Below are 15,165 nucleotides of genomic sequence, written 5' to 3' on the forward strand. Positions count from 1 at the left end.
AAGCATGGTGTCTACTTGGCTGTTTATCTTTAAATACTAATCCAGGATTCTCAGCTTTAATGCAAATTTGTTGGTTACGGGTTAAACTGCGGGCCTCACTCTGGAGAACGAGCCCATAGGAAATGGGTCTGCGATGGGTCCTTTGATTGCTGCAGGCTGGGAAAAAGGTTACAAGCCATGGCAACAGGCTTGGGGAATGTAGGGCTCTGCTGGCAGTGCAGCACCGAGGAAAAGTTATTGAAAGCTACTTGCAAGAACTACAGGATGCTTCTAAACTGAGTTGCTAGCTGGATCTCCTGGGCAAACTTTCACTGCATCTACACTATACCCATTCCAAGTAGGGTCTAATGCTGCCTCTTCTTATCCAGCAAAGTCAAGAATTCACACTCATGTCCTGAATCCTTGTCCTGCAAAGCAGGATTACACCACCTTGATCCATATATCCAAAAGCTTCCTTTACAAACCCAGACCTGTACACAATACCAAACAACTATCAGAAACAAGGTAAGTTTGGCAGGGGAAGATCTCCCTGTCTTTAAGCGGCAGCTATTAAGTCTTTGTGAACTCTGCATCTTTTCCACAGAGAGGAAGAAAAAACAAAAAACAAAAAACCACCACACTGTAGCTATACTAAAAGCCAAACACCTTAAGGGCACACTCCAAAATCCTGCTTGGATATGGCACATCATTTAACAATTTTTTAAAATGCCTCATATCAGATACTTCTATTGTTTTTAGTTTAACAAAATATCTCCACAAATTGATCGTCTTGTCTTGGCCAGAAGCCTAAAATTCAAATTGCACAGTATTAAGGAAATGTTAAAGAGCAGCATTGTGACTTTGTGAGAAGAGAAATATCACTGACCTGTTTAGTGAAGTTTTAGCAAATGAAAATAAGTATTTAAAAGTTGGTGAGCAGCAGAAGGGTTTCGACAAATATTGTAAGGCACAACCAAAAAAAAAAAGGTGATTTCACATAAGGAATTAGGTCAGATGATTACACTGAAAGATAATTAAGATAAGGTTACTCAATTAATAGGCAGGATTAAAGATACACTTAAAATAGCATCATATGAGCTCTTCCATGCACAAAGCGCAGCAAAAACATTTCCAGACCCTGCCTGCAGCCAACGTGTCTCCTGCACACTAAGAACTCCTCCACTTGATTCATGTTGCATTTCTGAGCCACTTCAGGGGCTCCTTTGCTCTCATCACCACCTGAGATCAAAACTGCATCTGAAAGAAACAAATCAAACTTGCTCCCTTCATCTGAACGGGTCCATCCCCTGAATGGCTTCTTTCTGCCTTCTAGTTGCCAGTTCTGGGGAGCAGCAAAACTCACCTACGTGGTAGGAACGAGACTAATCTGCTGCTTTACTTTGTAAATGCCTTACCCAAATTCCCACCAATTTGTGCTCACTACTGTATGTTTTGTGCTCCTTAAGCCAGTGGTTAATGGAGGAGAGGACAAGAGGTTTTCACACTTTGATTTAGTTTGCAAAACTGATTGGATAGATTGAGCCGCTTCCCCAGAACTTACTTAAATATGGTATTTTTAGTCATGTGATGAAATCTATTAGGAACTGAGGAAAAAAACCCAAATGTAAAACAAATAACTAAATATAAGACTATCCAGCCAAAGATAACCCAGGACTTATGTGATTCTGTTCATTGCGTCTGTCAAGAACATCCCGAATCCCTGCATAAAAGTCCTTGTTAAGGCTCAGCAGAGACAAGCAGACATTCAGAAACTCTCAGCAGCCCATTTCCTACCTCGGTACGCAGATTTACAGCTTCGTTTCTAAAGGCAGGAGGAGGTGAGCACTTTGCCAAGAACAGAGCTTTGGTCCACAAGTGAGAAGATGTTTCTAGAATAAGTTCTGGGAAATGTTTAAACCATTCTCTGGTTTTACAAAGGATATTTAACATGTAAGCAAGCGGTCTCAAACCTCACGGGTCTCTGTTCAAGCCCACATTAATCACTTGTATTTTATGAATCCCAGCGCAGCTTCACTGCCATAAAATACAACTCAGCATCGCTAAGTTTGTGAATTTTTTAAATCGAGTTACAGATTTATGTCACAAGACATTATGTGAACGCTTAAATCTTAACCAACAAGGCAAAAAGAAAGGCACTAAATCACAAAAGCCTCCGCTGGTTAAACGTGTGAGCTTCTTTACCGTAACTTCATTTTGTGCACATTTCAAGCCTTCATCGTTTTTTTTGCCACGAGATACGAAAACAATTCAAAAATCTGAAGTGGAACCACGGTTGGTAAAACAACAATTTAGTCTCCTTAATTCTACACCACTTAAAGATTTTCATATCCAAAATATTGTGGAAAGAATATTTGCTCTTTTAATTTTTATTTTTATTTTATAATTGTTGTTTTTCCTTTTGGTGATATACAAAAGGTTTATTAAGCTACAGAATGAAACACCAAGTGACTTTTAGAGGCAGGCTTTTTTTTTTTTTTTTAAATCTGATTCACAGAATTAGAAATTTCAGAGTTTATAAAATGTATGCATTTAAAAATAGACTGACACCAAATAACATTTAATCGCTGCCACTGAGGAAAAGCCCACTATTCTTACACTGTGTGCAACTCTGGCTGAAGTTTATCACCAGAAAAGCTTCGAAATATTACAGTCTACTCCTAAAAAGGCACGACCACATCAATGAGATTTTAAAAGCACTTAGCAGCTTACATTTAGGCTTGCTAGCATTAAACTGCAAACTGCGTATATCATTCTTCACACTGAAGAGATTAAGCATGGAACTTGTCTTACTTGAAAACAATAATTAATAGGTGGAGGGTTTTTTCTTTTTCTTGTTGTAAAGTAGCAAGGTTTTGCGAATGCAATTCTCCACCTTCCACTGAATTCATGAGGAATGAAGCCCCACAGCTGCCATGATTCCAATTCTGAGGGCTTCAGCAACCCTAAATACGCCTTTACCCAAACAGAAATCCATTCATTTGAGCTCTACCCATGCTTAAAAAACACTCAGCCCAAGAAAGTCACTACAATAAGGGTAGGTTTCTTTTCTTGGGAGTTTTAAGGAAAACTGCAAATGCCTCCTAGCACTCCACCCACTGTGTTACAGGGTATTCTGCCATAGACGTGGGAGGCTCATATGTGGAAGCTCCCAATGTAACTGCAGTCGCTTTTTAAGTCAAGACCTCAAAAAACAGAAGAAATCTATTTTTTTGGAAGAGTTCAGGTTGGAAGGGTTTTTTCCTTCAGATACATTTCACACATTTAGACCAGTCTTCTTCCTTACAGTGGCATCAGCATCCCCAAAGTGCCTCAAATCAGACATTTAAAAGGAATACTTAAAACACTAAGACACACTCTACAATGGCTGATTGAAAAAAAAAAAAAATATATATATATACACATATATAAATACAAATATATATTCAAGCAGCTCTCTTCAGAAGAAAAAACAAAAGGTAGATTTCTTTTCCAGCTTATATGACAGAAGTCATCGTAGATATGGCAAAGAAAGCCTTGCTGTTGCTCTCTGTATCGAAAAAGCCACAGGCAAAGGGAAATTTCAAATCAGCCTTATCAAAATTTACATTTCTAGCCCATAAATTTGATCACGTACAGATTTCTTCACATCTCAAAAATATTTTCCCAAACTCCAAGTTCTATAAACATAGCCAACAACTGTTTCATTTCCCTGAGTTTTCATGTTCCTGCGGAGATTTTTTTTTAATGGCTTCGTTACATTTTGTTTCAAATTACACTTAATTAAGCCATCTGTTGGTTCAAACTATGAGAAAGACCATAATTGTCACTGTGAGACAGGACACGGACAGCCACCTAACCAGGAAGGCTGAGCAGTGGCTCTGCAATATGTGGGACAGAAGGTGCCCAACGTGCTCATCTCCACCAGAGGTGGAGATGCAGGTGTGCTTCAGCAGCCATTCCAACAAGCAGCTTTTAGGCATTTAAGAACAGCAACAACAACAGCAGGAAGCAATCAAATGAAAACAAAGCAAACACACTCCAGAACTCTGCATTTTCAACCAGATAGAGACTGGTTCCAGTAAGCACTGCTAGCAAAATGCCAGCATTTTCCCACTTCAACAACATACTCTCCCAGGTCTCAAGCCTCTCTAGAAACACCATTTCTGTGCAGCTCTGGTCAGAAGGAAACGATGTTGGTGTTCAAACAGAAATCCTAACTCAGAGCATGACTCGCCCACTGAAATGGAGAGTTCTGGTCCTCTGCCCTAAACAGCAGCCCACATGAAAACTACTGACACCCTCTCAGGCAGCTCTTGGAGAGGCCAGAAAATCATCTTTCACTCTGAAGGCGGCCTCCAAGAGCCAAAAACCAAAAGTGGAAAAAGTCTTTGTGTTTATTTTGAATTCTAGATATCATAGCTTGCAAGGTTTAACTCTGCTCTCCATTTAGCTTTAAAAAATGTATGAAGTATCAAAGTTTCTCCTCAATTTACATCGATCTAGTCACTTCTGACAGCACTGACAATGGTCCCATTTACACCCTGCATGTCTTCTGAAGTGTTGAAGCTAGCCTAGCTCCAACCAACAGTACCCTTTTGCAAAGCTGAGATGACTGAGGTGCACCTTAAAAAATCTATTGCAAACAGCAGCAACCAAGGACCCATTTCAGCCACAGCCCTGGACAGTGGCAGTGGGGAGGGCACACCGTCAAGCATATTTGCCAGCTAGGGACAGTTCTGCTTGGGGAGATGTGTGACTGAGAGCAGATTAGAAATGAGCCCTTGCTGTAAGCAAAGCAGCCCAAATAATACAGCTGTCTCATCTGGATGTGCCCTGCAGCACTGCTGCTGGTGACCAGGTGCAGAAAAGGGGTGCAAGAATGAATTATCAGCAGGGATTCCTGCACCTTACAAACCCTGCACCACTCATGGCACATTAGCTGTGACTTGTGATTACCTCTGGAAGAAGCAGCTGCTCCAATTACCATAACCTTCTCCCAGCATGTCCATAATGAATTTGGGTATTTTCTCTAATTTGCTCTTCTTTCAAAAGAACAGAAAAATCTCAGTTTTTGTGCTATTGTTTTAAAACAATACTACTGACAAACACTGCTGTTCCCACCCCACCTCCCCTTGTAACCCACTGGGTTCTTTGCTTGGCAACCTCAGAAGTTCTGTTTAGTTTATTCTGCCATATTGCCTGAAGTATACAGAATTATTCAGGAAAACAAAACAACAACAAAACCCAACAAGCTGTTGTGAAATTTCCAGAACCAGACTGCATCATTTCCCCTGTTCAATTGCTTTGGAAGTGTTCGCCACACCAGATCATTCACAGCAGTGATTCAAACAATTCCATGAAGGCTTCTATCATGTTGCTGCAAGACTATGATCTTCAACATCCACTCATCCTATTTTAGCTAAGGCAAACAGGAATGATGCTTTAGCTCATTTACTACACAACTGCTATTCATGTAAAAGCCTACTTTAGCGTTTATATTTAAAGCACAGTGTAAAAGTCTATCTGGCAGGGTAGGTTTCAAAGTTTGCAGAATCATTTATTTGTTACACCAACATCTTTGTTCCGTGTGCCAAAGTATAATCTTGTACTTATTGCCATTATAAAAGCAGACCACAATACCTGTACCCATTTCCTTCTGAACAGGCATTTTAGAGAACTATGTTGATGTTTAAAACTGTTGTAGGAAAATTCACTGAGGCTTAGCATTAAGATGAGGTGAAGGAAAAGATACAAATACAGTACTGTGTTTCCCATTAGACGTCCACCAATTATTTCTCACTTTCTGCCCAATATTTTAAAGTGTTTTTTAAATTTTATCTCAAATTGCCTTGGCAAGTTTTATACTTCAACAAACACAAAATTTCTTCTAAGAAAAACCTTTTCTGATTGTCCAAATGTGACTTTATGCTAGTCATATCTGGCAGTTAACTACAGTCCCTGAGCACATGTAACAGTTCGATTAACTCTATCATCCGCTGATCTCTGCAATATCCTCTTTTTTTGCAGACAGATTTTTACAATATCAGATAAGCCTTTGGAAACATGAAAACAATACTGGAGTTCTAGCACAGCAATGATTTCCATTAGACAAATAAGCTTTAATGGAGAGGGCTGAGTGCACTGCTCCTCACAGACCATCCTGCTGAACAACAGCGTAGCTACAAGCTGAACAGTGCAATCAATAAATTATAGAGGTAAGCTGTTCCCACGTAGTTCTAAGGCTAAAATAAATTACAGCATCTGCACAATAAAGAAAAAAAGTAGCCAAGAAAAAAAGTAGCCCTCTAGAATCCAACTCAGAGTTGAAAAGCCTCCCTCTCATCTCACACAGAGCATTTTGGAGTATGGTCTGTATTTTAGCCTAGATTTATTCGGCTATTGAAATTACTGCCATCTTTATACAGTAAAGTTAAATAACGACAAGAAACGTTTCCAAAACTTGTATGGATCTTCCTTGTGTCTCTGAACTGAGATGCACAACATGCCAGCAGCAAGTTTTTAACTAGAAGCTCAGTGACTATAGCAGAAACATCCCCATTGAAGAAATGCCCCAGTTGCACACTCAGTATGTCACCGTCACCCTGAGGAATGCTTGTACAAAATAATGACCCCAAGCCTCTGCCATGCAAACTGGCAGCCACACTCATTTCCAAAATGCAAACTTACCCACTGTTACAAAGTAGTGATATTCATGCAGCAACAGTGCATGTTTGAGATCACCATGCAAATGGTTTTGTATTACAGCCATTGATGTATTTTAGAGATCAGGATGGCACAGCTTATCCATTAAATTAACAAATCACTTACATATGTAACATTGTCCCCTTCATACACATTTTAGCAATAAAGCTTATTAATCCCAGTAGCAGTTCTAAATTTAAAGTTTCCTATAATATCAAGAATAGTCAAATGTTGAAATAGTTTTAAATCAAACAAGCATGAACATGAACTGTAAACACAGGAGCACACTGGGTGACTTGAGGCAATCTGTGCAGGAATGCAGAACAAGCAGTTTCCTTTTGAAACCCCATAGCATGAAAGGACTAGCAGCTCCAGCAGCAGCCGGAGCCCAGCCTTCCCACCGGCTGGAGCAGCACAGTTACATTGCTGCCACTGCAGCCTGTTGAACTTCCCCAGGCTCTTACCTATCCACGGAAACCTAAGAGCACAGAAACTGAAGGCAGTTATTCAGTACAACCCAGCCCCAGTGCTTGACCATCCCTCCCTGCCTGGCTCACATCCCAACTCAGAGGTGGGTTAGATGCTTACAGTTCGGTACTGCAACTCCTGTATGACTGATATTTGCTTTGAGATAAATTACCTTTACAGTGGTACTTTCAATCTTTGTATTTCATCTTTCATTAAGAAAAAATGTAAAATATTATGACAGTCAAATAAAGTAATTTTAACCAACAGCTGAATACAAAAGAAATGTGTTCCTTCTCACTGGGCAGCAACATCAGCTTGATCCTCAGGACACGACCTCTGAGGGAGACCCAGTGCCCAAGTGAAGGCACAAAAGCTCAGTACTGTACACAGCTCCCTTCTGTACCTGCAGCACTTTGAAGAAGAAAACAACACAGTTAAAGTTCCAGGCCTCAGGTTTGTTTACTATGTGTCAGCTTACCAGCAGATCTACTTCTCTATGTTCTGTACAAATAAATAATTACTTGTCCATGCACTACAAAGATAATCTTCCAAGCATGAAACTGCTGTCTACAGACAGATCTACTGATCCCAATTATCACCAATCTGTCAGCAGCAGCACAAGTCTCTGTGCTGGCATCATTAGAACATCACCTCTCTGGAACAATCTGAAAACCCACATCACCACAATGCTGTTCTATCATTCGGTTTTGCAGTTTAAAAAAAGGCTCTTTTTTTATTTTTCTGCTTAGAGTGGGCAGGGGCACAGTGATATATTAACAGTACAATAATTCTTCTATTAGAATGAAAACATCATTCAAATAGGTGCAACCCTACATATCTAATTGGTGGAAGAGGTTCATAGCACACCTACAGCACAGATCCACTCGGGAAAAGAACCTCCACACGCTCTAACTTTGCAGAAGCTATAAAGTAGGTATTTCTACTACAGCTGATTTCTTAAACCAGAAATGCTCACTACACGTATTTCTGGGTAGAATAACTTCATCTTATGGATAATATAGGCATATTTAATTTTATACTTCTTCCAATACCTCTACTGCCAAATTATGAAGTCATCTCTATTATAAGAAACATTCCATAATCAATAGCTACTTGCATTACTTCTCAGCTTCAGTTTTGCCAAAAATAAGAAACTGCTGTGTAACCCTCAACTTGCATTCTGTAACAGTAAATTAAAATAAGTTTGTCTGATGGTTCTTGCCACTGATATTCAATAGAGCTCCAGCTTACAAACAATGCAGAAAACTATTTAACGTAACTAATTATACTGCAAATGACCAGCCAAAAGGATCGTTCACATTGGAAAAGACTTCAGGTGGTCACTTAATTAATATCAAACATAAAAACGTTGAAGTAATCCTTTGTGAGATTACTTCTGAAGAAAGAGCAACTCCGCTCTGACAGCATGCGTTAAATTAAAGCTAAATGCACTCTCTCAAACAACCTTATATCCACACCGAAATGTAAGAGTTCCTTTTTTACTATACAGAATAGAGATACAAAGTGTTCTTAAAATACACAGAACTCCCCCACTGCTCTGACAATACCTAAGCTGCTTAGGATCTAAATGGATGAACTTGAAAGACCTTAAACTCAGGGGAAAACAGCGGCTGCCAGAATTTTGACATCACTGATGGGGAAATACTTTGAAATTCACTTTTGGAGGGAAACTAAATTGCAAGTACTTCCTCCTTTCCCTTTATAGATACAAAACTCTTCCTGTGTATTACAGAAATGTGTATTTCAGTTGTCTAGAGCCAAAAACAAATAAACAAAAAGCCCAAAAAAAACCACACACACAAAAAATAACCAAAATGAAGAAAGAACCAGAGCTCCTGGCACAAGAAAACCAGAACCTGTACAAATCAACAGAACTATAGCTGACTCAAGAACAGCCTTCTGAATACAGTGTAATTAGTGAAACTACACACCTGGCATGAAATATCTACGTTGCCACCAATAAGCAGGTTAACGAGCAAGGGTAAGCTCATTAGAGAACTAAGAAGTGAACCTGTAACACCTCCAGAAGCACAGTCAAGAAGGCAGACACTTGAAACAGTCCTTGCTTGAAACAGTCCTTGTTTAGAGGCTATCTGCCTCTAAACACTAAGTGCGCTGTGACAATGCTAGTGACCACAGCCCAGCATTAACCACTTTAGCCTACTATTAAATGGACACAATTTAGAAGTCAAAAACAGCATAAAAAAAATGTCTGTGGTACTACTTCTGCAGAACTGTTTGAGAGCATACTATGAGAAATGACAGCTTGGGTTCAGTCTGCTCAATAAACTCTGCATGCTGGTAACTGGCATCTATCAGCATCTGTAGCAAAAGAAGCCGACATAAAAAACCCAGCGATGGGTCAAAGTGTGCTGGTGGGTACGACTCACTGGATCCAGAGAGTGCCAGTAGCAGAGATCCTGGGATGGCAGAACCCAGCTGGTGGTAAGTGGCAGATCTGCGATTATCTCCTTTCTCAAGGGTGAAGCAAAGCTCACGTGTATTGGAAGAAAAGGAAGAACACTTTTGTACAAGATGCTTCTGTAACAGATCACAGGTTTCAGAAAAGCAAGCTGCTCATATTTCTATAGCAAAGCAACAAAAACATTGAAGTTAGCTATAGAATAGTAATAATTCTTGCTATTTCCAAGTGAATTGCACAGACCCTTCACCAACAATGACTGAAAAAATAAAACCCACCCTGCTATTCACTGAATTTTATTGGCAGCCTCGCTTCTAGGAATGCAACCAGCCCCTACCATATGAGATAGCTGCTCTGCACTGAATGGCAACAGCTTCAAAATGAGCGTTTGCCAGATATAAATACGTTTCTTCAAGAGCCAAAGCAAAGAGATTACACACTATTAGAATAAAACACAAATCACTACTTATTTGTTTAGACAAACTGCATCCCTCCTTCTTCAATTAGTAGACAACTGCTTTGATAGAGAAACTTGTACATGCTACGCTAAGTGAATTCTGAGACACAGTGTTCTACATTGCCTCCCCCCAGAGATCCCCAGAGCGCATCAGGAGTGCACGAGGTCTCACTCCCATTCACACTGCAGCTGTGTGCAATGCACTCCTGGCAGTGGATGATATGGAGGAAGGTGGTATTGGTAATCACTGCTTTGTTGCCTAAATAGTGGTACATATCTGGGAAGGCAACAAAAGGAGACATCCACTATGTATGCGAAGACAAAATACACATATGCTTTTTCTAGATAATATTCTACAATTAAATAACACAAGAAGGGGGATCTGTCTTACTGTAACTTATTTACAGAGCGTTAAAAAATCAACTACTGGCAGTTCTCAAGTCATTCAACAGCAACAACTCTCTAAAAGTTGCCTAATAAAAACAGCAGCAAAAATGGCATCTTTTTAATTTTAACACCAGTTATCATCTTAAAGTTAAAACTCCTTTGTGGACTCAATCTGGAATCTATCAGGATAACAAACCCTTTTAACCAGCTGGAAAGAGAACTCCCTACACTCCAGTTGCTTTTGTTTACAGGGTTGTGATTACTGCTATTCAAAGATTTATTTACAGTTATTTGAGCAAGAGCTTTGAACTACATACAGAAGCAAGCACCAGGTTCTAAACAAGAAGCATATAGACCATATGAAAAGAATGGAGAGAGGACAAGCACATTCCCCGTATATGAGAAATTGTTAAGTTTTAAGTAAGGTAGCAGGTTATTAAGCAGCTGTGAAACTGTCCTGACTTCTTTATACTCTTTGGTAAGGAATATTTCTAAGAATACATTAGCCATGTAAGTACATCTATTAAAAATACCAAGTTCTGCATCTTTTTAATAGGGAACTAGATTTTCCAAATCAGTTCTCTATATCACATAAGCCTGAATGCTTTAATTCTCAACGATACCATCACATAAGAGTGCACTGTCACTACTTATCTGTTAGTTTCTTCTGCTGTCTAGGGATCTAGCTAAACTAACTCATACAATATGCTCTACAAAATGCTGGGTGCATGTGGACAGCCAGAAGGTTCACAGATAATGAGCCTAAAGGTCCCCATGAAGGAATGGCTCTGCAGTCCCACTAGAAAATGTCAAAGGCAGAGTTCTAAACAGTCAGAATGCCAGTGACCCAGTCTTCCTTACTTAAGGTAATTTCATTAACAGGCATTAAGCTCAGTCTCCTGCCTTCCCCCCTGTTGTAAAACAGTGGGTCAGAATTTCATACTCAGAACACGAAATAAAATGTAAAGGACCAAAGCACCAAACGTGGGATGGGCAACACTGAACACTGCCACCCTGTAAAACAAGCCAACTATCCAGTGTGAGAATCAGCTGTGACAGTGCTTTCCCTTCAAGCATTCTCAAATTCCCAACTCCTGACAAGTTAAAGAGAATGTTCTAAAATAAGTTAACTCTTCTTAGTTTTAGAACCATTTATGTGTCTTGTGTTGTTCTCAGTGTCAGTTAGCTCCTGTCTTCATACACTTCTTCTCATTTCTGGCCCAAACACTGAGCTCTGCTTCTTCCCTTTCTCCCCTCCAGTCTCTTTAACATGCCAGTGGCTCCCATATGCCAAATGCTGCAGAACATTTGAGAAATATATTGACAATCCCCTACATCCAGACAAAAACAAAGCCCTGCTGTCCAGATGAATCTCCCAAAGGAAAAGCAAAGAAGCCTTTCTCCTGCTGCTAAGGGGAAGAGCACATCATCATTGCTTCCACAAACAGGCTAGAAATTTGTCTGGAGAGCATAAAGATTATTTCCTCTACTTGCTCCTTCTAGGTACACTGAGAATGCTCACTGTCACTGTGCTGTGCTCTCCCAGCCTCTCCTTTGGGCTCTTTTCCACATTTAGCAGCTTCAGTCTCTTTCCAAAATGGTAAAAGGATGGAAGCAACGTTGCTCGACAGTTTCACTGCTGCCCAGGGCCTTCCAAACAGCAATTCAGTACCCTGAAATCTCAAAGGACCACAGCATTACTTTAAGAAACTGCCCTTTAGGGACTTTCAAATCTTGGATATTTTACACATCCACCTTTGTGAGAACCCTTCTAAATTAGATTGTAGAAGAACCAGCTGAAAAGGCTTTAAAAATTATGACACTGCTAATTACACTTCAAACAGACATTTTCAGTTACTCATGCCAGAGGAATCTCAGAGAAAAGGCTTATTGGAGAGGAATGTAGTAAACAAAAATCCTTCCTGAATACCTAACAAGAACGACAAATAGTGAACCAGAGAGAAAGGAAACATCATATCCTACAAGTGTTAAGATACTTGAGATAAGGGGAACATTGTATACCTTGACAGAGGCAAAGCAGTATCGATTTTTCAAATCAGAACTGAAGGTGGAATCAAAATGATGCCACCTGCCACTTGTACTACAGAAACATCCCTGAACTTTGCATTGTATGTGCTGCAGCATCTGCCTTCACAGAGAGAAAATGTTTCAGCCTCAAAAGAAAAGAAAAACAACAAACAAAAAAACCCAAGAAGTTCCCCGAAGCTTTACCACAACAGTCGCAACACATCCCCTACCCCATCAACTTGTACATTTCACCAAAGTTATGAGGAAATAAAGCGAACCAGAAGGAGGAGGACACTGCTTATCATGTGATTCCAGAAATATTCCCTAGAGAGTGGGCTTATTCCTGTCTCACATTGAGCAACAACACCCTTGCCTCTCTGGACACGCATCAGCCACAGCTCTGGCCAAGGAGGCTTAGCAGCAGAAGGCGGCCACCCCCAAGCCATATGCTGTCCCACAGAGCCAACCTTCAGCCCTTCCCAAAGGTGATCACAGTCCTGCTGTCGGACACCTGACAGGATCCAAGAATTCCCAGCACCTGTTTCTAGCACTTAGTCCTATGTATTTTGGGGCTTGTCACAGTCTCACGGTGCGATGGCTTTTTCCACCTGTTGCAATTGTAAATCCATGCTTAACTTCATAGAAAGCTTTATCAATAAGTGATGCACAAGCGCCCCAAATGCAGAAATACTGACAGAAGCCTCTCTTTACCTACGAAGAACATAACACCAAATCCAACACGCCACTTCCCAAGTAATATTCCGGGCACAGGCCACCTCTTACCTGATTTTGTAATTGGGCAGGGTGTGCTTGCGCTTGATAACCTTCTTGAACTGATTGACAATGATGGAAGTGAGCTGAGGCATGGGCCTCCCTTCAAACTGTGACTTGACTTCGAAGACAATCAGGGGGTCATCCATGAAGGAGAAGTACCAGTGCGTGAAGGGCAGGCGGGTGAAGACCAGCTTCAGCTTGCCCATCACCCGGGACAGCTTGACAAAGAGGTAGGCCGACTTGCCAAAGACCAGGTCTGCGTCGATGGCCAGATGGAAGCCGCCGTTGTACTCCAGGTCCACCTCAAAGCCCAGCTCCTCGGGACAGCCCTCCTCGCTGCTCACCACGGGCCGGATGAGCCGGACGGCCTTGAAGACGGGCAGGACGTTGCCCAGATACACGTCCCGAAGGCTCAACCCCTCCAACACCTTCCCCGTCATCTTGGTCTGCAGCAGCTCCTCGAACTCCACTTTGATCTTTTTGGTCACCCAGTTCCTCACTAAGGCCGTGTCCCGGAGCTCCCTGAAGAGGAAGAGGAAGATGGCGTTGAGGAAATGGCACGTCTCCTCGCTGGACGTAGGCTCCGGGCCGGGCTCAGGCTGCTGGGCCGGCTTGGTGCCGGGCTCCGGGCCCGCCGAAGGAGCTGAGGCGGCGGGGGCCGAGGCCGGGGCCGGCTCCGGGGCCGCCTGTCCGCCCGCGGGCTCGGTGCCACGCAGATAGTCCTTCAGGCTGCGGCCGGCCGCGACTCGGGCGTAGACGAGGCCGTCGTCGGCTCCGGTCCCCCCGGGGGGCTGCGGGGCTTTCCTATAGAGGAGCAGCAGCTGCAGCAGCAGCGTGAGGAGACAGCCGGCCAGCGCCGAGAGCAGGATGGCGTACACCGGCAGCATCCTCGCCCCCCGGCGCGCCTCCCTCCCCTCACGGCCCCGCGCTTAACGGCCCGAGGCTGCCGGCTGCCGGGCCGCCGCTCCTCGCGTGCCGCCGCCTCATCCGGGTCCACCCCGCGGCGGCCCGGCGGCAGCGGCGGCGGCGGCGGCAGGGGCGTAGGGGGCGGGGCCGGCCCGCCCTCCGCGCGATGCTATTGGCGGAGAAGGGAAGGTCCCGTAGGGAGCGTCACGGTGCCGGGCGGTATGGCGTCACTGTGCGGCGTGCGCATGCGCGGGGGTGGGAGGAACGGGAATGGCAACGGGGCGCCGGGAATGGCTGCGGGGCCGGCGGCTGTCGGGGGATGGGACGGGGCTGTCGGCCAGTGTCGGCCAGGGGCGGTGTTCGGAGACGAGCAGCTGGCTGGTGGGTTCTGAGTGAAATCCCACTGGAGAGAGCTCGAGGTGCACGGAGGTGCCGGGATTCCTTAGAAGCCCCTTTGCTGATGAGAGAAGTTGGGGGTGAATCTCGAAACGCGAAGTGTTCTCAAGCTCTGTTGGTGGTGATGAGACATGAACCTGTTTCTGTGCTCCTCAGCTCACACTGAGGAGCATTTTTACTAACAGATTTTTACTAACAGAGCCAGTTGAAATCGCAGACAGGAGAAGAAAATGTGAAATTTAAGTGCTGGGAGGATAAAGCCTCCCTCCCCCCTTCTTGCATAATGTCTATGGGGTGGGAGGATTGAAAAGCTCTTAACGATGCAGAGCTGTGGTTTGAAACTAGAGATTCAGTGTATGAATTTTTTATAGGTCTTGTGACTGGAAGTTGAAATGCCTGGGTGTTTAACAGAGCATTTCTATAGAAATACCAGAGAGGTCATTAGTACAGAATTGGCTCTGCTCTGTTACAGGCCTTTAGCATGGCTAATACAGGCATATGCAGTAAGAAAGTTTTTGAATTTGCAACTAAATGGCTTTTCAGGAAAGGAATAATATATTCAGAGAGGCAACAGCAGCTTTAGTTTGGGGTCAGGAGGAACATCAGGTTAAAAAAAAAACCACCT

The 15,165-nt window shown here is 42.7% G+C and overlaps 1 protein-coding gene across 1 annotated transcript in view; it reads right to left on the reverse strand.

Moving 5' to 3' along the window:
- Positions 1-14,125, reverse strand: part of PDZD8 (PDZ domain containing 8) — a gene marked incomplete at both ends in the record, with an annotated part of 48,866 nt that extends 34,741 nt beyond the window's left edge. The window contains one exon of the mRNA XM_079535810.1: positions 13,248-14,125. Coding sequence (XP_079391936.1) covers positions 13,248-14,125 — 878 coding nt within the window. The remainder of the gene's footprint in view (positions 1-13,247) is intronic.
- Positions 14,126-15,165: the final 1,040 nt, after the last annotated feature.

The sequence above is a fragment of the Tetrao urogallus genome (genome assembly GCF_951394365.1).
Source record: "Tetrao urogallus genome assembly, chromosome: 5".
Classification (NCBI taxonomy): domain Eukaryota; kingdom Metazoa; phylum Chordata; class Aves; order Galliformes; family Phasianidae; genus Tetrao; species Tetrao urogallus.